General features: G+C 36.0%; 1 protein-coding gene across 1 annotated transcript; it reads left to right on the top strand.

Moving 5' to 3' along the window:
* Positions 1-3135: 3135 nt before the first annotated feature.
* LOC129899332 (uncharacterized) lies at positions 3136-9963 on the top strand. The gene is made up of 4 exons (XM_055974267.1): positions 3136-3237; positions 3944-5039; positions 8712-8828; positions 8947-9963. Exons 2-4 carry the CDS (start codon positions 3951-3953, stop codon positions 9715-9717), a joined length of 1977 nt encoding a protein of 658 aa, XP_055830242.1. The 5' UTR covers positions 3136-3237; positions 3944-3950; the 3' UTR covers positions 9718-9963.
* The last annotated feature ends 14233 nt before the right edge of the window (positions 9964-24196 follow it).

The raw sequence follows: 24196 nt of genomic DNA on the forward strand, positions 1-24196 counted from the left end.
TCATAAGAGAGTCAGAATGAGAACTTAGCATAATGAGAATCATGAGTCATAGCGATAGATACCATTAACCGACATAAACCATGTGAACTATAACATGAAGTTCAGTGTTTTCCCCACACCGAAAAGATGTTGTCCTACTTGCTAGGTAAGGACCATTAACATGGGCTATTTGTGGATCCACTATCTTAAGCTTTGATTGTCCAACTAGGGACATCATACTGGGACACGTAGTTATGGAACCTACGTGATTGCTTCTAGTCCACTCGGGGGTAGGTAAACTCTCAACGGAATAATCGTAATCATATCATAACTTCATCATAGCATACTTTGAAAATCATAAGAATAACTCCTTAAAGCATATCAAGAACGTCAACCCAATCAAAGTCATAAGAGATACTTAGTTAAAAGCATCTAGATCAAGATAAACTTTTCATAGAAAATCATACTTAAGTCAAAGTGACTAAATCATGAAAAACATTCATGATGAGATTACTTCCATTTGAAGCAAACCTTAAATTCATAAAATTCATGTCGATACTTCATCTAAAGTATCTTTAAAATCATAGTTCATAAATTCATAGTGCATGCATAACTCTTCAAACGTAGTTCATAATCATAAATTAGGCATAATGCATGGGTTCATGTGAAATTCATCAAAAACATGTAATTAAGATCAATTCATGCATAATAAGATCATTGAGATTGAATAAAATCATAATTGAATGAACTTAATGCAAGATCATCAAAATCCTAGAAAATTGAATTTGAATTTATGGAAATATAGGGAAGTCTTTGGGATTTCATGGATGGTTGAGGATTCATGGATAAAATTTCCACATACCTCACTGAAATCTAGCCTTGAAGCTTGAGAGTAGACTTGACTTCTAGGAACCCTAGCTTGGAAAAGAAGATGACTCTTTGAGAGAAAACCTTTACTACCTTAGAGAAATTTAGGAGAATGGGAGAAAATGATGGAAATTTGAAGGGTTTGGGTAGATATAGGTCGTCCACAATAGACCAAAACGACATAGTTTAGGTGTTAAATAGATGAAAAATGTCCAAAATAACCTTGGGAATTAACTTTCTGAGTGACACTATGGATCTCACCTACGGATCGTAGGTCGCTCTACGGTCCACCAGAAGCACTCGTAGAAACCATGTCTCAAAATTGAAGCTACTGGAATCACCCTACGACCCAATTCTACGGATCATAGAGGACCCTACGGGTAGTCAACCCATTTGTCCTGTACAACTTTAAAAACCCAACTTTCTAAATCTCTGAATCTTTACCTATGAACTATCTTACAACCCGTAACACTTCCTACGATTCGTAGGACTCTCTCGTCGAACATAACTTAAGCTACTAAATTGCCAACTTCAAGACCCTCACTTACAAACCCTATCTATGGACCATAGATTCCACTCGTAATCTAACCCAACACTCAAATTTTTTTCAAGTGCCTGGGCTTCCTACGATTTCTCTCCTACGGATTCTAGGTCTTTCTACGGCCCATAGATCGGCTTGTAAAAGCCTGCCCCAACAACATTTCTGCAACTTTTTTCCGTCTTTCTGACTTTTCAACTTCTAAGGTATTACATGGATCCTCTAATGAAATCTGAACATACAATTTAACATATTTTCTCCTTAACGTTAAGCTAGAATAAACATCAATCTTTAAGAGTTTACCAATTGAGTTCCCAATTTTTCTTAGTATACTTCCATCTACAATTCAACATGCAACTGTGAGAGTGTTAGCCACAAACATAATATATAAGAGTTGCTTCCTTTACCAGAAAATTAGGTTTTCATCTTTTCACGAAGAAGATATAACTCCACTTTTAAATTTTGATTAATAGCAGAGATATTTTTATTTATGATATTTGGGTTGTTTGATGAACTATAGTTTTATGTTTTTCAAATTCTTTTTCAGGTTAAAGTAGCTATTGAAAAGAAGTTTAAATTCATAGATTATACCTGAAACTGGAGCAAAGTATGTCTTATGGCTGAAAACTTCAAAGCAAACATCACAAGCAGGATGATACACTGGAATAAACCTAATGGCAATAACTGAAAGCTCAATACCGATGGGAGTTACATGAGAAACCAAAATAAGGCCGGAGTCGGAGGAATTGTTAGAAATATAATTGGGGACATGATTATGGCTTTCTCGCACCCTACTCAATTCTACACAAACAATTATAGTGAAGCTCAAGCAACTTTGATTAGTATCTCTTGGTGTCTCAATCAACAATTTGAAGCTTTGGAGGTGGAATTGGATTCTCAAATTGTGGTTCGAATGATTAATGGGAGTTGTAAACCACCTTGGAGAATCCACAACATCATTGAAGACATCAAGAATAGAATTGTTCAGAGAAACATAATAGTAAATCATTGTTATAGGGAAGGAAATGAAGTTGCAGATGCTCTTGCTAAGCACACTACTACTATACAGGAACCAATCATTTACTTCCAGGAGTCTAAACTTCCGGCTGAGGTCAGGGGCCCTTTAAGAATGAATAAGCTTCAATTGCCTTCCTTTAGGATAAGACCAAAGAAGGCCTACTGGTATTACGATCCTCCATAATTCGTTTCTTCTCTTGTTTCTGTGTGCTACATTCTAGGTGTTCTATTTAGATGCATCACATGAGAGGTTATTGTCTTAAGATCCTTTTTTGATCATAAACTTTATCAGGATATTTGTTGTATTCTAAGACCTCCAACTTATGTATTTTTTTGATTTAAAGTGAAATGGATATGGTAGGGGTCTTGCCAAACCCCCCGTCACAGGGAGGTGAACACTCCTGTGCGAATGATTTTTGGTAAAAAGAAAAAAAAAGAGAAAAAAAAAAACTCTTTTAGAGAAAATGAGTATTAAAGCATTCAATATTTCAATACCTAATAAATTTTAATTTTTAAAAGTGCCAAGTTTTTTAAACACTAAAAATGGAAAAGCATACAATTTTTTTTGTCTTTGTCTTTTCCTACTATCTAAATTTAAATTTAAATTGATTAATAATTTTTTTGGAAGATTTTCATTTGACTAATTGACGGTTCAGATTTGCAATTTGACAAATTGACGGTTCAGATATTTAATCATCATATTTATCACCGCCCTCTTTTATATAAAAACCCTAAATAAATACAGAGAAAATTTATCATAAAACATAAAAAGGTGGTTTCACTTCAAACCCTAGTTGAGGAATTTTGGTTCTCCGTTCAATCGGCTCTGTCTACAGGTGAGTTTTCCTTCCGTGTTTTCATAGATTTCATAGATGCCGGAATAGTTTTCCGATTACATTTTTGATTTTTGATATGTAGGTGTTTTTTTTTAAAATTTCGATGATAACGATCTTGATGAATCGCATGCTTTTTATCCGCTTTTTAGGTTGTACGAATCTCAGTTTATTTATAATTCAGTCGAATTTTGTATTTTTTAGGTGTATATGTTGATAAATCGAGCATTGGTTTCTGCGATCTTGTTGATTTTTTCTTAAGATTATCATTGTATATTCGTTAAGGGGGTCTGGATTTGTTCGGGATTGAAATTATAGATGTTGATTTATCTTGCAGTTGTTTGCTCTTTATGTACGTATGCGGGGTAGGGTTAGAGGTGAAACTTGCTTTTTTCTAATTGAATTTTGCTATGGAGAGTATTTTGTTGTTGTTTTTTAATGTCTGATTTAATATTTTTTATGGATAGAGGAAGTGGATTCATTCTTTAATGAGTTTAACTAATTTCATTGGGTGTTTCCTAGCTGCTTCACTCATTCATTTCTAATGTATGATATATAGGATTTTGCGAGCTTTGTTATGTTGATTTTGTGACCTCATTTCTGTTGTGTATGCCGTGCAATAGTGGCTTCGTACCAAGGCTTGTTTTCTGATTATATATTAGGGAGTTTTACTTACCATTTTGACACCCTTTGATTCGGAGATACTTAGGTTCGTGATGGTGCGTGCAAAAGGCAAAGCCAATGCTTCAACTAAAACATCTGGAAGTGCTGATGTTGCTTCTGAAGCTGCTTTGACAAAAGACCCCAGTGAGATGGAAAACATCATAGAAACTGGAGGTTTTGTTGAAACAGCAGTTACTGAGCAAACAATTATCACTGTTGTAGCTGAACATGAAAATGATGGAGCAGAAGCTGAAACTTTAGAGGAAGAAAATGATGGAGTGGAAGTTGAAACCTTAGAGGAAGAACATGATGGATCATCAGAAGAACATGATGGAGCAGAACCTGAAACTTTAGAGGGAGAACTTGCTGCGAATGAAGATAAAAATTATAAAGAAAATGAAGTGGTTGGAGAGGATGAAGCATGTACTGCTGATAAGAAAGCAGAAGATGCTATTGGTAATGATGAAGGTAATTACCAAGAAACTGCCATTGAACAGGAAGGTGGTAAACAAAGCCTAGATGATAAGAAGGTAGGAGGTTCTGTTGGAATAAACAAAGATGACCAAGAAGATGGTATTGAAAAAAATGAAGATGAAACAAATGCAAAGAATAAGGAGGAAGTGGAAGGAAGTTTGAAACAAAAAACTAAGAGATCGAGGAAAAGGAATAATAGGAAGAGAAAGGCAAATGGACCCCCCCAAGAGAAAGGTGAAAATAAGCAAGTTCAGAAGAAAGTAGCCTCTATTGGCAAGGGTGGGGAAGACTCTAGAAAATTGGACTCAAAAGTTGTTGAGCAAAGCTCTAAGAAAGTTGCTTCCGAGGATAGGATGGCCTTTAAGGATACCAATTTTGAAGGCAAAGACAAGCCCGGGCCATCAAGAAAGAATTCATCTGTGAAGAAGAAGGCTAATAGCATGGGTATGATCTTTATGTGCAACTCTGAGACTAAGAAGGATTGCTATCGTTACAAGGTTCTAGGATTGCCGGCAAACAAGAAAGAGACGGTGGAAAAAATTTACAAGGGGATGCGGCTTTTTCTTTATGACATTGATTTGAAGTTGATGTATGGGATCTACAAAGCTGCAGGACGTGGTGGTTGTAACATTCAACCCAAGGCGTTCAAGTCTCAATTTCCATCTCAGGTTAGCTTGTTGTGCTATCAATGCCCTCTTAACCTTCAATTGCCTTTCTCCTTTCAAAATATTTGTTGGCTAGGGACAATGTTTCTAGTTGACGTATGAGAGAAGTACCCTTTGTGGGGAATTGCGAGTTTATAAATGTTTGATTGAGCACATTTAGGCTTGAAGTTTCAGGTAAGCGTGTTTGTTGGCTAGGGATAATGTTTCTAGTTGATGTATGAGAGAAGTACCCTTTGTGGGGAATTGCGAGTTTATAAATGTTTGATTGAGCACATTTAAGCTTGAAGTTTCAGGTAAGTGTGTTTGCCAACAGTTTGGGTCAATTTGGTATTTAGTTCATTTTTTTTGAGTTTTGGTTATCTAAAGAACAATATCAAGTCAAAACAAATCTAGTTTGTTTTGTTTTTTCCTATTTGGTTCAGTTATAGCCTGTTTGACCAAGCATTCAAAATTTGCTTTTAGATAAGTGTGTTTTTGTTGAAAGTACTTTTCGAAAAAGTACTTCTGGGGACTAACAATTTGTGTTTGACCAATTAATTTGGCAATTAGTGTTGTCAAAGGCGCGCTCGAGTCCTAAAGCGAGACACAAAACTTGTCATGCCATTGAGTGCTTGCCTCGCTTTGAGCCTATTTGGCCTAGCAGTTGGGAGGGAAAAAACACTTTTTTTCCGTTTTTTAAAGATTATATATAATTATGTATAAATTCGTGCAATTGGTACCAAAGGAGACAATCAGGGTTGTCAAAGGAGCGCTTGAGTCCTAAAGCGCGACACAAAATTTGTCATGCCGTTGAATGCTAGCCTTGCTTTGAGCTTTTTTGGCCTAGCAATTAGGAGGGAAAAAACACTTTTTTTGAGAAAAAAAGCATTGTTTTTAAAGATTATATATAATTATGTATAAATTCATGCAAATGGTACCAAAGGAGATGTAATCAAACTCCTTTCATGCAAATGACCTCTTAAATGATATAATTTTATAATTGAATTATTATATATGATTAGGGGTGTCAATTTCGGCCCATACAAGTGAAATGTGTCCATTTAGCCTATATTAAATTAAGTGGATCACTCATATTTTCTTAAATGGGTAGGGAGGCAAATTATTTTTTTTGTTTTTCAAAAAAAAATATTTTTATGTTGACTTTATTTTTTGGTGGGGGGAGGTATTGGGGTGGGGTGGGGTGGGGTGGGAATTTTTTTTTTGTTTTCTCAAAAAAAAATGTTTTGTTTTTGAATTTTTTTTGGGAGGGGGGTATAGGTGGGGGGGGTGGGAGGTACAGAGTAAAAAAAATTAAATTTCTTCTTTTATATGAAATATTATTTAAAAAAAAGAAATAATAATATAGGGGTGGTGGGGTGGTAGGAGTTGAGGTATTAATAATTTAGCTTTGATTTAATATTTTATGGTTTTAGGAGATTAAAGTGAGTTACAACCATTTTATCCAAACCATATTTGACTAAATCTATATTTACCCATATTTTATATGGGTGGATTGTGACCCAATCCATTTTAACTCAATCCATAATCCACCCCATTTGCCACCCCTATATATAATTATGTGTTGAAGGTCTATCGAAAATAGTCTCTACTACCAAAGGTATGGTTAAGGTCCGCATATATTTGATCCTCTCATACTCCACTTGTGATCAATTGCGGAATTACACTGAATATGTTATTGTTGATTGTATGTAAATTTAAACAATTATAATTCTTAAAGTAATGTAGTTATTATATAATATAATTATTAATTTTTATATATTATACATATACAAGTAATTTATGTTGCTCATGCTCTTCAAAAATGCCGATGTGTGTGTGGATCCTCCAAAGTTGCATATGTTTGGAGGATCCAACACGGGTTTGCAACACATTTGGAGAGTTTGAGCAACATACCAAGTAATTATGTATATGAGGATGATATAATTAAATTATTTTATGTAATTTATAAACTTGGTATTTCATTTTGTCTGGTAATATATAGTATCAAAATAAAACTTAAGTATCAAATTTACAAAAGTTAAATTGAAAACTTGAAATCTCGGTTTGGTTTGGTATTCATTTTCATCGGAGGATACATGCTCCTTGTATTAAACCTTGAAACTAGGTGCAATGGGATTTGGGCGCTCCGTTTCCACGAAGGCACCACTTTAGTGTAGACATCAAGGAGCTCTAAGTGAGAGTGGGACTAGAGATGACAAAGATATATCAATTGTTGAGGTAAGTTATGAAGGAATGCGCTATTCCCTAGGACGGAGAACTAGAAATTTAGTGTAAGAAAGCTAGTCATAAATCTAGTATAAGCTTAAAATTGTGACTTTTCATTTGAATTGTAAATTTAAAATGGTTACTTGATGTGATTAGTTTTGTTATATATATATATATATATATATAGCACTATAAGGGGATCGGTCATGCACACTTAAATCTCGGAGCAAGAGGGAGAGGCAAGGCACATTAGTGAGGCGCCAAGATGAAGAGGATAGTAATAGGCAATAAACTTAGTTGAAAAGTTTTATATTACTCAATCTGTTTCACTAAACTAAAGTTTTAGGGGAAATGGTAGCCAGGTCCTTCTGTCACTACCAGAGAACTCCTTATTCAGCTCCTTCATTGCATTTTTCATGATCTTCAACTTCATCCCAACTCTCTGCATACCTATCCTGATAGTCTCCAATGAGAGCTTATAATCTCATGGAATTTGGCATGGTCAGCTAAGCAATTTAAAAATCAAAATGGTCTACTCTTGTTACCTGAGGCAATAGCAAAATTTATTGCTATGGGAGAATGTTTGAGGTGTGTTGGTATGGTCTAAATTCAATTTAGTTATTTTCTTATAAACCAGATGCAAATGAGAGGTATCACTAAGCTTTTTGTTTTCTTTTTGTTGTTGCATGTTAGAGATCTAGAAGACTTTTTCATGTATAGAATCTTTATTACCTAGCACAGATTTAAGGTCTTGAGTTTAAGATCTAGTGGTTGTAGATATCATTGTCTGGAGTGGATGAGAATGTTACAAATTGTACCGAATTGAATATTTACTCACCATTACATGATTTTACGGTCTCTGAGTATCTTATACCCCTAAATATAGTTTTTCTTTCTTGGAAATCCTAATGACATGCCAAGATAAGTTGGTGGTTCACATAAGGCCGATCTCCTCTTTTCTTTAGCCCCCCCACACCCCTGACCCACCCCAAAAGGCAAATCTTCAGTGTCATTTTCAAATTGATGTTGCAATTCATCAGACAGATGTGGAGCGTTCAATAGGTTCTAAATTTTATCATGTTCTGAGGGCATCAAAAAGGGACTTTTGAAGTTACTTTTACTGTTATTGAGCTAAAGCTTGTTGCTTCATAATTTGTCCATTTGTGGGCAAATTATAGGAGAACATTTCTGTGACTTCTCTGGCATCCTTGTGTGGTTGTTTGTCAGATATCTGCTTGTGGCTGGTGGCCCTTGGGTGTGGTATTGTGACTGACTTAGGAGGAAGTATGTAAATGTCTATGATTTCCTGTGTATGAAACCTATGATCTTGGTTTGTTTGAAAGACTTTCTCACATAGTTGTTTTTTGAATAGAATTCTACTGGTGCTTCTCTTCATGTGATGATTTAACGGTTGGGAGATTATTTTTGGATTTGAACATAGTGTTAATTTTTATTGAAAATTGATTTCAGGTTCGTTTTACTGTTCTTGAGGAATGCTTACCACTAGCAGAGGAGACTTTCAGGCAAGCGATAAAGAAAAACTATTACACCAGGGGAAAGTTTGATTGCCAATTATCCTCTGAACAGGTACGTGGGGATCTCATTTGCATTCATGGATATCCGAAGCATTTGTAAGCGTCATCTCTTCAGTTTTCTTCTGATTCTCAATACCTACATGTTCTTTGTATTTGTTTCTAATTGATAGGTGAAGGACCTGTGCAAGCTTTTCAGTACTGCAGGCAAAAGGTCAAGGTCCAAAGACACACGGCTGAGACCTGAGATCAATGTGGTACCGAAACGAGACAGAGCTAAGAGGCGTGGTCTGGATGAAAGAAGACGTCCTGTTCGTGCTCGACAATCTGAGCAGGTTGAAGATCGTCGCTACCGTGAGCAGGTTGAAGATCGTCGCTACCGTGAGCAGGTTGAAGATCGTCGCTACCGTGAGCAGGCTGAAGATCGTCTTTACCGTGAGCAGGTTGAAGATCGTGGGTACCGTGAACATCCCCATTTGCATGGAAGGAGTTTGATTACCTCTCCTTTGGCTCCATTAGCCCCGCTTCAACCTTTACCACCTCCTTCTCCTGTTCAATCCTATGCATATAATAGGACTTTGGGAAGAGATCCTTATGGACGGGACACAGTGATACATCCTGATGTTTACAGAAGACAAGCGGTAGTAGAGCCACGTGATTACTACAGACGGGAGGGAATCCCAGAGCGTCGTGAATATCATCAGCCTCTGAATTTGGAAACTAGACTCCAGGTTGCTGGTGGAATTAATGATCCCTATGTGCCATACCGTGAGCGCCTGTCATACCATGTTCCTGTTAACTCGGTGCGCTCCCAGCCCGAGTATAACCCCCCTCCAGTTGGTTTGCGATCAGAATACCTCCATGGTGGTACCTCTACTGAGTACCCTTCATCTGCAGTGGGCCGTCTGTATGGGTATCTTCGTCAACCTCAATATCGATATTAGGTTACCAAGAAGGTACCATCCATCACATGCGGTTCTGGTTATCATTTCCATCAGAATCATGCACAGCTTAAAACTTCAGACTTATCTAGAATGTCCTCAGAATTCATTGGGTTCTGTTTTATGTTGTTTGAACTGTATTAGATGTTAATCCTCCATTCTTGCTGTAAGCAAGAGACTGAGTAGATGGTATGCCTTCTGTGTTTTGATCAAACTATTATTTCCTTGCAGTGGAGACATAACTTATGACAGAGTTCTCTTTTATTTTCGGTTGTGTTTGCCTATCACTCAAGTATGTTGCAGGCTATAGAAGACCACTGGGTGGGTGTGCTTAGCATTCTAAGATAGTCGATCGATTGAGGTATATCTTTTGGATATTATTATTAGTATAGCCTTATAGAGGTTTACGTATAATAATTTGAAATAAGAGTTGTTAGGTGTTTGCAAAAAATCCTTTTTCCAAATTTTTTTTGGACAAAACGTCATTTTCTGCTCTAATAGAGAGGCTGCACTGGGTTCTAAATTCAGCACTAGGTAGGATTGCAGAATTAGAACATGTGAGGGGCCGTTTTGTTGCATATTAATTATGCAGGAACATACATGGATTTCAGTAGCTTTTGTATGCATTATTAAATACATATTCCTATTTCAAAAGTTTTCTGAATGCAACTCTTTTATAAGTAACTTCTCTTTTGAGTTGGGGTTTATTGAAAATAACCCTCTCTAAGGTCGGGGTAAAGTAGTTCTGTTTCGTTGGCCCCTTAAAGTTGGCATCAGCTTTCACTTAGACATCTAAATCAAGATATGTTCATTTTAGACACCTAATGTAAGGGTCTATTGTGTCATTTTGACACTTTTTAATCAATTTGAAGTTTGTGTGTAGAGCGTGTATTACACTTTTCTCCACGTAAATTAGTTGACCAATTAAATCCTGACAACACTACCAACTTTACATTTCATATAACTTTAAAATTAAATACCCAAAACTTGATATTCAACAACTTGATATTCAACACAGTTCATTGTCTCTTCAGTTCAAAGAAACCCTCTTTTCCTTCTTCACCGATCAAAATCAGATTTTGGATGTTCACTGCTGACTTCCATTGACTGCAAATCTTCGCAGTATCATAGTTTCGTAGAGATCAAGAATACTACATATTTTTCATTTAAGATTAATCAGGAACTAAATTCGAGCATATTTTGGCTTGAGGGGATAAAGATGAAAGATTGCAAAAGGGTCTGTTTGGGTAACTGTTCTTGCAAAGCTGCTGTTTTTGAATATGATTGGAATGGGGCTCGAAGAGGGAACTGTTTGTTACTGAATGAAGTTTTCTCTCTCACAGACATCGAAGAAGGAAGAGGCAAGGCAGTATTTCTTAAGGTGCAGAATACCTCAAAGGTGCTGACTCAGTCTCCAATTATTCCTGGATCAAAACCTTTCAAAGTGATAATAGGATCTACCCTTGCAGTTTTGTTCGGAATAATTTTAAGCATAACTACTTGCTTTGTTATCTTCAAAAAGAAGACACATAAGTACATAAAGGCTGAGGATTTTCTGGATCTAGAACCAATCTTACCAGGAATCCTAACTCGATTCTCTTACAATGAGCTGAAAATAATTACAGAAGATTTCAGTAGAAAGCTCGGGGAAGGAGGATTTGGCTCTGTTTATGAAGGAACACTGAGAAATGGCACCAAAATAGCTGTGAAGCATCTAGATGGAGCACTGAGAAGTGGTATTTAGCATAATGCTAACTTTGAGTTCATTATGGATTATGTTTTTGTAGTTACACTGTGATATTATTAAATGTTTTTGGTATTAAATTTGTGAAGTCTCTATTTTTGTTGTTAGTATTAATCAGTCCACTGTTTTTGAGTTACATTGTGCAGAGATTTTGAACTTTTAATAAGTGAAATATGTATTCACATTAACAAGATGTGAATTGTGAATTGTATACAACAATATCAAAATACATACAAATGTGGCCTAGCTAGAAATTTGCAGCAACAACAATAACATGAAGATTATTTCTTCACAGCAACAACAACATCAGACCCTTACATTAACTTTACAGCAACAACTACAGCAAAATAATACTGCAAAACATAAGCAATTTTACAGCAGATTTTTGAACAAAACATAATGTTACTTTAAGGCAAAAACACAACACATTTTAACAATTAGGCTTCAATCTCCATATTCCAAACACTACCAACCTAACAGCTATCACACCAACAATGATAGGATGATGACGATTAAGTTAGTCGTTGGAGGGCTCACCTTGAACATTATTAGTGCCTATGCGTCGCAAGTGGGGTTGGACGAGGAGACAAAAAGGCGCTTTTGGGAGGACTTGGACGAAGTAGTGGTCTGTATACCGCCTACTGAGAATCTATTCATAGGAGGAGATTTCAATGGGCACATTGGGTCTGTTTCGACGGGCTATGATGAGGTGCATGGAGGATTTGGCTTCGGGTGCAGGAATAGTGGAGGAGCCTTACTCCTGGATTTCGCAAAAGCTTTTGGTTTAAGAGTGGCCAACTCGAGTTTCCCAAAGAAGAAGGAGCACTTAGTAACCTTTCGTAGCTCGAGGGCGGCGACGCAAATAGACTTTTGGCTCCTTAGAAAAGATGATAAAAGCCTCTGTAAGGACTGCAAGGTCATACCAAGTGAGAATCTTACGACCCAACATAAACTATTGGTCATGGACTTGGAGATAAGAAGGAAGAAGAAGAAGAGGGTCGTGGATGACCGACCGAGGATTAGGTGGGGTCGTTTGACTCCGTCTAGTGCCCTAAAGATGGGGGAGAAACTGATGGCTATGGGGGCGTGGAATAGTAGAGGGGATGCGAGCAGTATTTGGGATAGGACAGCCTGCTGCATTAGGGAAACAACTAGAGAGGTGTTGGGGGTCTCACGAGGCCGCCATGGTGGGAACTAGGGGTGTACATAGATCGGGTTGGTTCAGATTTTTTACAAACCAAACCAAACCATTTGTGTCGGGTTATTAAATCTATAAACTAAACCAAACCAATAAAAGTCAGGTTTTTCGATATCAATTTTTCTCGGGTTTTTCAGGTTTTTTTGGGTTTTTCGAGTTTTTTGGGTTTTTTCGGATTTTTTTGGGTTTCTCATAGTATCTAATAAAAAGCACAGAGCAGTGCTTCTTAAAAAGAGTTCTAGTAAAAAATATCAACATATAAGATGGAGGCACAACACTGTTTGAAGTTTTAACTTTATAATATAACTTTATAAGATAAGTTTTTTTTGTATATTATTTAGATGGGCTACTCAAGTCCAAATCTAAATGTAAGAAAGAAAACAAAAATTATGAAAAAATTTTAAAAAATATTTATAAATTACATTTTAATAAATATTTTTATGTATAACATAATTTAAAAGTAGTATATCTATAATCGGGTTGGTTTGGGTTCGGTTTGACTTTTTTTAGTTTAAACCAAACCAACCCTATAATTGTCGGGTTTTTTTTCAAACACCAAACCAAGTCAAACCAAACCACTAGTCGGTTTTTTTTCCCGGTTTGGTTCGATTTGTCGGTTTGATGCGGTTTATCGGTTTGTCCTGTACAGCCCTAGTAGGCACCGAGGGGATTGGTGGTGGAATGGAGAAGTCTAGGGAAAGGTAGAAGCAAAGAAGCAGACATATGTAAAGTTGGTAGATAGCAAGGATAACGAAGAGAAGTGAACGAACAGGAAAAAGTATAAGATGGCGAATAAGGAGGCGAAGATGGCAGTTTTGGCGGCTAAAACGACAGCCTTTGAACGCCTTTATGCAGAACTAGAGGACAAATGCGGGGATAAGAAGCTATTTAAGCTTGCCAGGGCGAGAGATAGGAATGCACGCGACTTGGATCAAGTGAAGTATATCAAGGACGAGGATGGTCAAGTATTGGTACAGGAATCCCGCATTAGACAGAGATGGCAGTCATACTTTCACGAACTCTTGAATGAAGGAGGGGACAGAGACTTTGTGTTGGGAGACTTGGAGCACTTGGATAGGCGTCGCGACTTTGGGTATTGTAGGAGAATAAAGGTTGAGGAGGTTAAGGGAGCTGTTCGTAGGATGAGCAGGGAAAAAACGATCAGACCTGACGAGATCCCTGGAGAATTTTGGAAGAATGCAGGTAGGGTAGGATTGGAGTGGCTGACTGCGCTGTTTAATGCCATTTTCAGGACATCGAAGATGCCGGAAGAATGGAGGTGGAGTACAATCATTCCCGTGTACAAGAACAAGGGAGACATTCAAAGCTGCACCAACTATAGAGGTATTAAGCTGCTAAGTCACACTATGAAAGTGTGGGAAAGGGTGATGGAAATAAGGGTGAGGAGTAGTGTGTCTATTTTAGAGAACCAGTTTGGATTCATGCCGGGGCGCTCGACTACAGAAGTCATTCATATTATAAGGAGATTGGTGGAGCAGTATAGGGAGCGAAAAAGGGACTTACACATGATATTCATTGACCTAGAAAAGGCCTATGACAAAGTTCCAAGAGAGGTCCTATGGAGATGCTTGGAGGCGAAATATATATCTGTGGCGTACATTAGAGCGATTAAAGACATGTATGATGGGTAAGGACGATAGGAGGGGACTCGAAGCACTTTCCTGTTACGATGGGGTTGCACCAGGGATCGACTCTTAGCCTGCTTCTATTCGCCCTGGTGATGGATCAATTGATAAGACAAATACAAGGTGAGGTGCCTTGGTGTATGTTGTTTGCGGATGACATAGTCCTGATTGACGAGACTCACAACGGAGTTAATGACAAGCTATAGGGCTGGAGACAGACGTTGGAGTCTAAAGGATTTAAATTGAGTAGGACTAAGACAGAATACTTGGAGTGCAGTTTCAGTGGCCTGCCGCGTGAGGCTGATGGGGAAGTGAGGCTTGGTACCCAGGCCATTCAAAAGAAAAGAAGCTTCAAGTACCTTGGGTCTATTATACAGGAAGATGGGGATATCGACGACGATGTTTCACACCATATCGGTGCAGGGTGGATGAAATGGAGGCTCGCCTCCGTAGTGCTGTGTGACAAGAAAGTGCCACCAAAACTCAAAGGAAAGTTCTACAAAGTGGTGGTTAGACCGACTTTATTGTACGGGGCGGAGTGTTGGCCAATCAAGAAACTTCATGTTCAGAAGATGAAAGTCGCGGAAATGCGAATGCTGCGGTGGATGTGTGGGCACACTAGGATGGATAGAATTAGGAATGAAGATATCCGAGACAAGGTGAGAGTGGCATTTGAAGAGGAGAGACACAAATGGTCTAGTGCGGAGGTGCGAGAGGTTGGCTATGGACGGTTTCAGGAGGGGCAAAGGGAGGCCGAAGAAGTATTGGAAAGAGGTGATTAGACATGATATGGCACAGTTGCAGCTCACCGAGGACATGACCTTAGATAGGAGGCTGTGGAGGACTCAGACTAAGATAGTGGGCTAGGTGGCCTATCTTTTCTCCATAGTAGTCGTAGTTGCGCTCATTTGTTTATTAACATATGATTTTTGCATGAGATTACTGCTTATATTAGTTGGCCCAGTTTACTTTGAGTATTCTATTTTATCTATAGTAGTTAATGCTCCTTTATCCCCGATCTTTCCTACCCTGACTTTATCGCTCTCATTATTCATATTTTTATATTGTTTTCTATATGCTTGGCTCTACTGACCTATGTCTTATTTTTCTTGTTTCTCCTCCCTTGTTCTTCTCTCTTAAGCTGAGGGTCTTTCGAAAACAGCCGCCCTACCTTTTAAGGTGGGGGTTAGGTCTGCGTACACTCTACCCTCCCCAGACCCCACATGGTGGGACTATATTGGGTTTGTTGTTGTTGTTATTTTTTCATCAAAAGCGTTGACTTTCTTCAACAAACTCCAGATCACCTTATTTGCTTGAGAAGGGTGTCGATCTTCATACCAATAAAAAAAATTACAACTGCCCATTTTCTACAAAATCAATTAGAAAAAAATTAGAAGCCCACAATTAATAGAAAATACTTATTCCTCTTTTATTGTACTTACATGAAATAAATGGAGCTTTAAGATTCACATTGAATAAAAGTTGCAATATATGAGTAAAAATATCAACATAAAGAATTACTTTACCTTTGAAAGTTTACAAGTAAAAAATCTACGACCTGGATTTAGTTGAGTCCAAGAAGTCTTTAATAGTGTTTCATTACCACATTTACAATATCGACATTCATCCAAAGAGGCCATGGAAGAGTTGGAGAAGCTCGACATGAAAGTGTAGGAGAAGAGTGACACGAAAGAGAGAAAAACAAAAAACAAGAGAGAACTGATTTTTGCCCTAAATCAGAGAAACAATCTAAGAAATTAGGGCAAAAATTAAGAAGAAGAGGCATAAATATATAAATAAGAGGGATATGACCGTTATAGGCCAAGTCTAATGCCACATCAGCTGAAAAAATAGCTTCTACACACCTCTAGTAAGTGCAAAACAAGCAAGGGTCCAGCTGTTTAAAAAGTGTCAAAGTGACACAATAGATCCTTACATTAGGTGTCTAAAATGAACATATCTTGGTTTAGGTGTCTAAGTGAAAGTTGATGCCAACTTTAAGGGGCCAGCGATGGATTTGGCCTATTTCATATGTTGTTTTTGTTTTTGTGTTGTATAATGATACATATCTTTGATTTGATCACAAGATTTAAAAAATTACTTTTACCTTTTTAAACTTTGTGTCAAGGTAAAGTCAAACAAAGAATTTGAAATGAAGAAAGTCTTATTATTGTTGTTGTGTTGTTATTTTATTACAAGTGAATGATTATGAATGAAAATTCCTTTTTTGATATGGTTGGTGAAGATTCCGATTTAGATCCGTAATTCGTCAACATCCCTTGAATGGAAGGTTGCTTTTTACACATGCATGTGTGGGGTTATTAATATATTAAGTTAAATTACCTTAGGACAACACTTCATGATTATGGATTTAACTCATATACATCAATAGGTATATATTCCATAATTATGGATGGTTATTGTACATGTCAATAGGTATATATTCCATAATTATGGATGGTTATTGTACATGTCATTACCTGATCGTGTAAAAAAATTCGAATTCTACGAGCTTATAAAAGTTAAGCCCTACATTTCAATTCTTTAAGGAAAAATGAGTTTTTTTTTAATCTTTGAGGGGCCAAAGTTATCAATATGTTCTTCAAGGTTAGTTAAGTTGGTAGTTGTGGTAGTTGGGTCCTCAAGTAGACTTGGGTATAATATGGGTTTGCTTAAAGAAGAGGAGTTTTTAATAGTAACAATTCCATTATCATGTCTATGGTGGGATGAATGAGATTTTTTCATTTTAAATGAAAAGTTTTGTGCTCAAGACTTTGGGAATAGAAAAAACTTCTTATAACATTTCCCCGCCTATAGTTGGAACCTCGATACAACACAAATATAAATTAATTGGGATAGTGAATTTGAAATACAAAAAAAGATCACAATTCCGCATTCTAAGAGTGTAGATAATCCTTGAATGGTGAATTTAAATTTTAAGTATGTAGTCTCAAATTAGTGGGCGTCTTTGCTAGAAAGTGTGTTGCCTCTATAACGGAATTTTTTTGTACAAATTCATATTAATCTGATTTCAAAATAAATATCGAACATTAGGTGAAAAGCCTAAGAAAAACAAGGAGAGAGAGGTGGCATTAAAGTGGAAGTTTGTGTGTGGAGTGGAAAGGATCCATGGTAGTTGGGGAGCATGTACTAAAATGGTCCTCAATGAAACCAACTCCAAACCAAAAAGGGCAATTTGGTATGAGTATGCCAATGACTTGGTTAAAGTTTATGATAATTTCATGCATGCCTACTTGTGTGTCACTCATATTTTTCTACTCTTGAAAAAAGAGCATATTCTCCGGGTTGACTCTTGTATGTTTATGGATTTAATAGCAGTTCGAAAGATTGTCTTATTCAGAAATTTTTCGATTTACAAGAAATTTTTATTTTTACACATAGAGATCTTTACTTTTACACATAAAAAAAAGGGACAGCTCGGTGCACTAATACATTAATTCAATAATCTAGATACATTAATTTAGTCATCCGGATATATTAATTAGGGTTTATTTTTTTGTATTCAGATTCTAAGAGGGTAAGAGATTTTATTTCCTCTGTAACTAAGATTATCTGCAAAATGAATATCATGTTACTGTTTTAATTAAAAGCAACAAATTATGTTATTACCTAAAATAAAACAAGATTTTTTTAGTAAATACACAAAAGATAGAACAAGATGTAGCAGTAAACACATACCCCCTCCTAAAAATATAGTTTTTAAGGAGGGATTAGAATGCTATTAGTACTTGGGACAAAAATTGAGGTACAAAGAGACATAATGTCAACTTAAAATTTGTTGACAAATTAAACCAAATGATCCTTTAAGCTTACTCTTTCTAATTCATAATTTAGTATCATAATTATGACCTGCTTTTACTATTCCATCATTAGCAATTAGCACTACACAAAGTCTTTCTAGACATATAGCATAAAGACTTCAAATTAATTGAGATTAGAGAATTACATATCATTCACATGCTTTATAACAAAAGTTGTTTTCATCGGCGCTTAAGTTTAAAATTGACTTTATTTCTTTTATCTGTTTAAACTTTTAGAGTGAAATTATTTGATACCTGCTATGGTGGAAGATAACAAATGTTTAATGAAATAACTAAATTGTGTGCAAATCAATTTAAACATCACCATTATAAAAAAAATACATATTATATATGCTTAACATATGTGTAATAGTCAAAAACTTTTTGTATTTTATTTACTATTAGTTATTGTATGGTTGAGTGTCGTTGGTCTTACAACTTAAGTAACATGATGGCAATTGTCATTAATTAATTGTTGCTAAAGATAGTTATTGATTAAATTTTCGAGATAGGTGGAACTTAAATTTGATGGTGCTATTGTTCATTGATTGAGTTCTATTTGAGATTATTTGAAGTTTGAGGGTAGTTAAATTTGAGTTTAAGAGGTAAAGACATTTACTGTTAGAGCTTTGAATGTTGAAGTAGGCGATGTTGCTACCATGTGAAAAAGGATATATTTGGACCAAATTTTATAACAGTAAATGCTTATTTATCCCCAACTATTAACATGCGACATATTCAGACTATTTCACAAAGTTCAATGATAAATTTAAACTTTTTTTATTTTAAAATATACATTAACTTTATTTTTTAATTGGTTTTGCACATTCACTTCATTATAGTAATAATGCCATAGCACCAATTATTTGCTTTGTTTGTTTGTTGGGTACATTTAATGCTATCAATTATGTTTTTTCCTCAAGCAATAGTCAATCAAAAGAACAACCCAACCATGTCAGTCAAATTAGTTAGTCTTTCTTTTTTTTTTCGTTTCTCCGCTCCCGACTAAATTCGAGGATAACGCTCTCAACAAAATTTTCTTCATACTCAAAACTCAAACCCAAAAATTACTTCCATCAATGCCCTCATATGTCTTGTAGTGTCACTTTCTATTTATTCCAATTTTGAAAAGTTTGCTCTTTAAAATCTGTCAGTCAATATTGCAGATTTTTTGTAACAAAAAAGATGAACATATGCACGGTGTACACCCTGACCTATCAATTCTACAAGCTGAAAATTTAGAAGTTTTTTTTTTTTTCAATTATTCGATTTCATAATATTACATATTATTTTCAGCATGTAAATCTCACCTTTTCTGTACTCATATTAGTTTTTCGATTTTATGCTTAAATATGAGACATACACTGATACGCAGACCTTATTCCTATTTCATATCCGTCCATCAATTAATTCTCATTGAGGGAAGAAGAGAATCTCATTACACCAAAAATAATTTTTAACGATAATTAATTAATAATAATACTTTAATTATCTCTAAATATACTTTTTTAGAGACAATTATTAGTAATAATTATAATTTAGCACTCTTTATAAATACTGCTAAAACCTACAATAATATTGAATTCAATGATAATTAATTAATATTAATAAATATTTTAATATTCTTTATTAATGCGGACGAAAAATAAATTTGATTGTAGTGTCTGTGGACAAAGGAAATTCAGCACATGGAGGGGAAATTATCACTGGATAAGGAAATAAATTGATTTATATTAGTGAAAGTTAGTTGTGAGTTGTGACTTTGTCCTATTTGGCATGTCACACAATTTCTAGTTTCACATGGTTTGCCATATAACGTTACTCTTATCTTTCTTCACAACCATTAATTTTCTTTGGTCCAATCATTAAGTGAAACATTATTCTATATTTGAAAGATTAATGATTTCTCATTAATTTAGATTCGTGTCAAATGAAAAGCAAAACACTTTCCGTTAAGATCTCTAGTTCTTAGACTCAAATTTTAAGTGGCAAAATATAAAAAAAAGTCGTGTGAATTTAGAAAATTATATTGTGAAGGGTCGTTGGTCGGTTAGTTAGTCTCCATGAAAGCAAGAAATAGGGTTGCGATAAAAGAGGTATTCAAGATTTGATATATATAAAGTAATATTCGACTTATATATCATAATTTTTCAACAAAAATAGTTGTTTAACTGACCTATTTAAGGTGGCTATAACTAAGTTCGCTCTTTCTGAAACTTTTAGTTAGGAGTGAAAGAATCTAAACTATCCTACTACACCTCTCGATGGTTCTCCTCTTCTCTTTTCATTTTTTGTCTCTCCTATTGATAAAAGTGATACATATACATAAATAATAAATATAAAAGTAGCTATGTAAACGAGGAATTTGAGGCGGAGTTAGGTTTTAAAGTTAATTAAAGGGTTTAGAATTTTAGTTCTTTTATGTAATTAAGTTTTAAATTAATAATGAATACATATTCAATAATCTTTTTATGATAAATATAAAACATGAATAAAAATTATTGAATTTTTCTTAATTCGTAAGCTAAATTTTAGCTCCGTCCGTAACATTGATAGTACGTGTGAAAATGATACCGTTGCATGTGAGATACCGCTGTTGTTGATAAGTACCAATTAAATTTGGTGTAACCTAAATTCCAAGTAAACCATTTCCGTACACGTGAATGAATTGAAGACATATACATATGAACGTACATTAATAAAATCATTTGTTGACCATGCTTTATATATAATTAATTTTCATGGTGATGATTTTTTAGTGTAAAATGTATATTGTAAAGTCTTTGTCACAGGCAATTGTTTTGATAGTCGTGGTCAAGAGAAGGGACGATGCCCAGACGACAGATTTGACCTAATGTCAAACTGGCCAAAGCCTCAAAATGAGACGAGTCAGTGACGGAATTAAGATTTTCAATAAGGGAATTCATAATTTGAAGAAATAGACACATGAACTAGTCGAATGGGGTATATTTGTAGGGGGTGCCTGGAGGGGTAGGGATAGGCCAACGAAATATTGGGGAGAGGTGATTAGACAGGATTTGGTGCAACTTCATATTACCGAGGACATGACTCTAGATAGGAAGGAGACGAGGACGCGTATTAGGGTAGGATTGTTTCTTTCTTGTAGACGTTACATTGTATTTCTTATTAAAGACTATGCTTTTTCATTGTTTCTTCTTTTTATTTATTTGAGTTTGATGCACTTGAGCCGAGGGTCTTTCGAAAACAACATTTATACTTTCTCGGATTAATAGTAAGATTTACGTACACTCTACCCTCCACACAACCCATTTAATAAGATTTTACTGTGTATATTATTGTTGTATCGAATATCAAATTAAAAAAAAAGAGAGTCAAAAGGTAGAATACTAGGTAAAGGTCATAGCTCATAAGGAATGCTTTCATTCTACTCCAAATCCAAGTCAATTCCACTTAACTTATATATTTTTTTTGAAAATTCTAAAAAAATCCGCAGCCGCTATAATCTTTACCACAGCCTCTGTCATTCGCGTGAGCACTCTGTGGTGAGCACTTTGTGCGCACTGGGTAAACCCCTCACTGTGCAATTGCTCGTAAATCAAAATTTTTTAACTTATTTTTTTTATCCTAAGAGAACATGCTATTTTTTATAAAAAAATTTAAAAAATTCAAGATAACATTTTTTGCTATAATAAATAACCCCAAAACTTTTACTATCGGTAGTTTTATCTACTTGTTTAATGGGTCTTTTATGTCATACAAAATCTAAGGCTGAAAAAGGAGAGGGTAGACACAAAAGGAAGTTGATTAAAAAATTATATGATAACTCATTAAATCATCTAAAATTTACTAGATTAAAAATTTATTATATTCAAAAACTAGGAAGAGAAAAGGAGGCAAATATAGATTTTGAACTAAGATGAAGAATCAAAATGTTTAGAAGTAGGTAAAATTAGGTGGCTATAAAGCATGCTTTAATAATTATAATCATTATATGAGGCAAAACTATTTGTCCTTAAGTTTCGTTTTCACTCTCTAATTCTATGCATGTGCTACTAGATACGTAGATGTTTCTCATTAGTCATTATTATGTTTTTAATCATGAAAATTGAGAAAATTTTTCGTTCCAAAATGAGTAATGTTTTTATTATTTTTTTCTAAAATAAATGATATTTTAGGTTTCGAAAAAAGAATTGGTCTTATTCTTTCAAATGTACGCTTGTTTACGTAACTAAACAACAATAACAACAAAAACAACCCAGTGAAATCCCACAACGTGGGGTCTGGGGAGTGTAAATTGTACGCAGATCTTACACCTATCAAGGTAGGACGGTTGTTTTCCGAAAGACCCTCGGCTCAATAAAAACATAGAAAGAAGTCAGATAAAGCTAAGAAATTCGAAGTGATTTAGAAAGCAAATAACGAAAGTTTGACGGATAAAATAGCGTAATCAAAGTATAGAAGTACAGAAAGTAATAGATAATAACAGAAATCAGAGCACAAAAAATCATAATGTGCTAATGCGCCTACTAATAAGGAAGAATAACGAGACTATGTACTAGTCTTCTACCCTAATGTGGGTCCTCCACACTTTCCTATCTAAGGTCATGTCCTCGGTAAGCTGTAACTGCGCCATGTCCTGTCTAATTATCTCTCCCCAATATTTCTTCGGCCTACCCCTACCTTTTCTGAAACCATCCATGACCAACCTCTCACACCTCCGCATTGGAGCATCTGTGTCTCTCCTCTTCACATGCCCAAACCATCTAAGTCGCATTTTCCGCATCTTATCTTCCATCGAGGCCACTCCCTTATTGTCCCGAATAGCCTCATTTCTAATCCTATCTCTCTTGGTGTGCCCACGCATCCATCTCAACATTTTCATCTCAGGAACTTTCATCTTTTGGACGTGAGAGATCTTAACTGGCCAACACTCTGCCCATACAGCATAGCTGGTCTAACCACTTTGTAGAATTTGTCCTTAAGTTGTGGTGGCACCTTTTTGTCACATAGAAATCCGAAAGCGAGTCTCCATTTCATCCACCCTTCCCCAATACGATGTGTGACATCATCGTCAATTTCCCCATTGCCTTGCATGATAGACCCAAGATACTTGAAACTACTTTTCTTTTGGATGGCCTGGTCACCAAGCCTAACTTCCACGCCAACCTCTTGAGGTGTCTCACTGAACTTGCACTATAAATACTCTGTCTTGGTCTTACTCAACTTAAACCCTTTAGACTCCAAGGTATGTCTCCAATCCTCCAGCTTAGCGTTAACTCCGCTACGAGTCTCATCGATCTGGACTATGTCGTCGGCGAAAAGCATACACCATGGCACCTCATCTTGAATTTATCGTGTCAATCTATTTATAACCAAAGCAAATAAAAATGGACTAAGAGTTGATCCTTGATGCAACCTCATCCCAACTGGAAAGTGCTCTGAATCCCTTCGTACTGTCCTTACCCTGGTTTTGGCGCCCTCATACATGTCTTTGATCACCTTAGTGTACGCCACAAGTACACCTCTAGCCTCCAAACATCTCCATAGTATCTTTCTTGGAACTTTATCGTAAGCCTTTTCTAGGTCGATGACTACCATATGCAAGTCCTTCTTCCTCTCCCTATACTACTCCACCAGCCTCCTCATAAGATGGATGGCTTCCATAGTTGAGCGTCCCGGCATAAATTCGAACTGGTTCTCTGAGATAGACACGCCTCTTCTCACCCTCATCTCCACCACTCTTTCCCACACTTTCATAGTATGACTTAGTAGCTTGATACCTCTATAGTCGTTGCAACTCTGGATAACCCCCTTATTTTTATATAGAGGGATCATGAGGCTCGACCTTCATTCTTTGGGCATCGTTGTTGTCGTAAAGATAACATTAAATAGCCTAGTCAGCCACTCCAAACCTACCGAGCTCGCGCTCTTCCAAAATTCCCTAAGAATCTCGTCAGGTCCGGTCGCTCTTCCCCAGCGCATCCTACGAACAACACCCTTAACCTCCTCGACCTTAATACTCCTGCAAGACCCAAAATCGGGACGCCTCCCTGTATGATCCAAATCTCCCAACCCAATGTCTCTGTCCCCT

Source organism: Solanum dulcamara, chromosome 8 (genome assembly GCF_947179165.1).
Source record: "Solanum dulcamara chromosome 8, daSolDulc1.2, whole genome shotgun sequence".
NCBI lineage: Eukaryota > Viridiplantae > Streptophyta > Magnoliopsida > Solanales > Solanaceae > Solanum > Solanum dulcamara.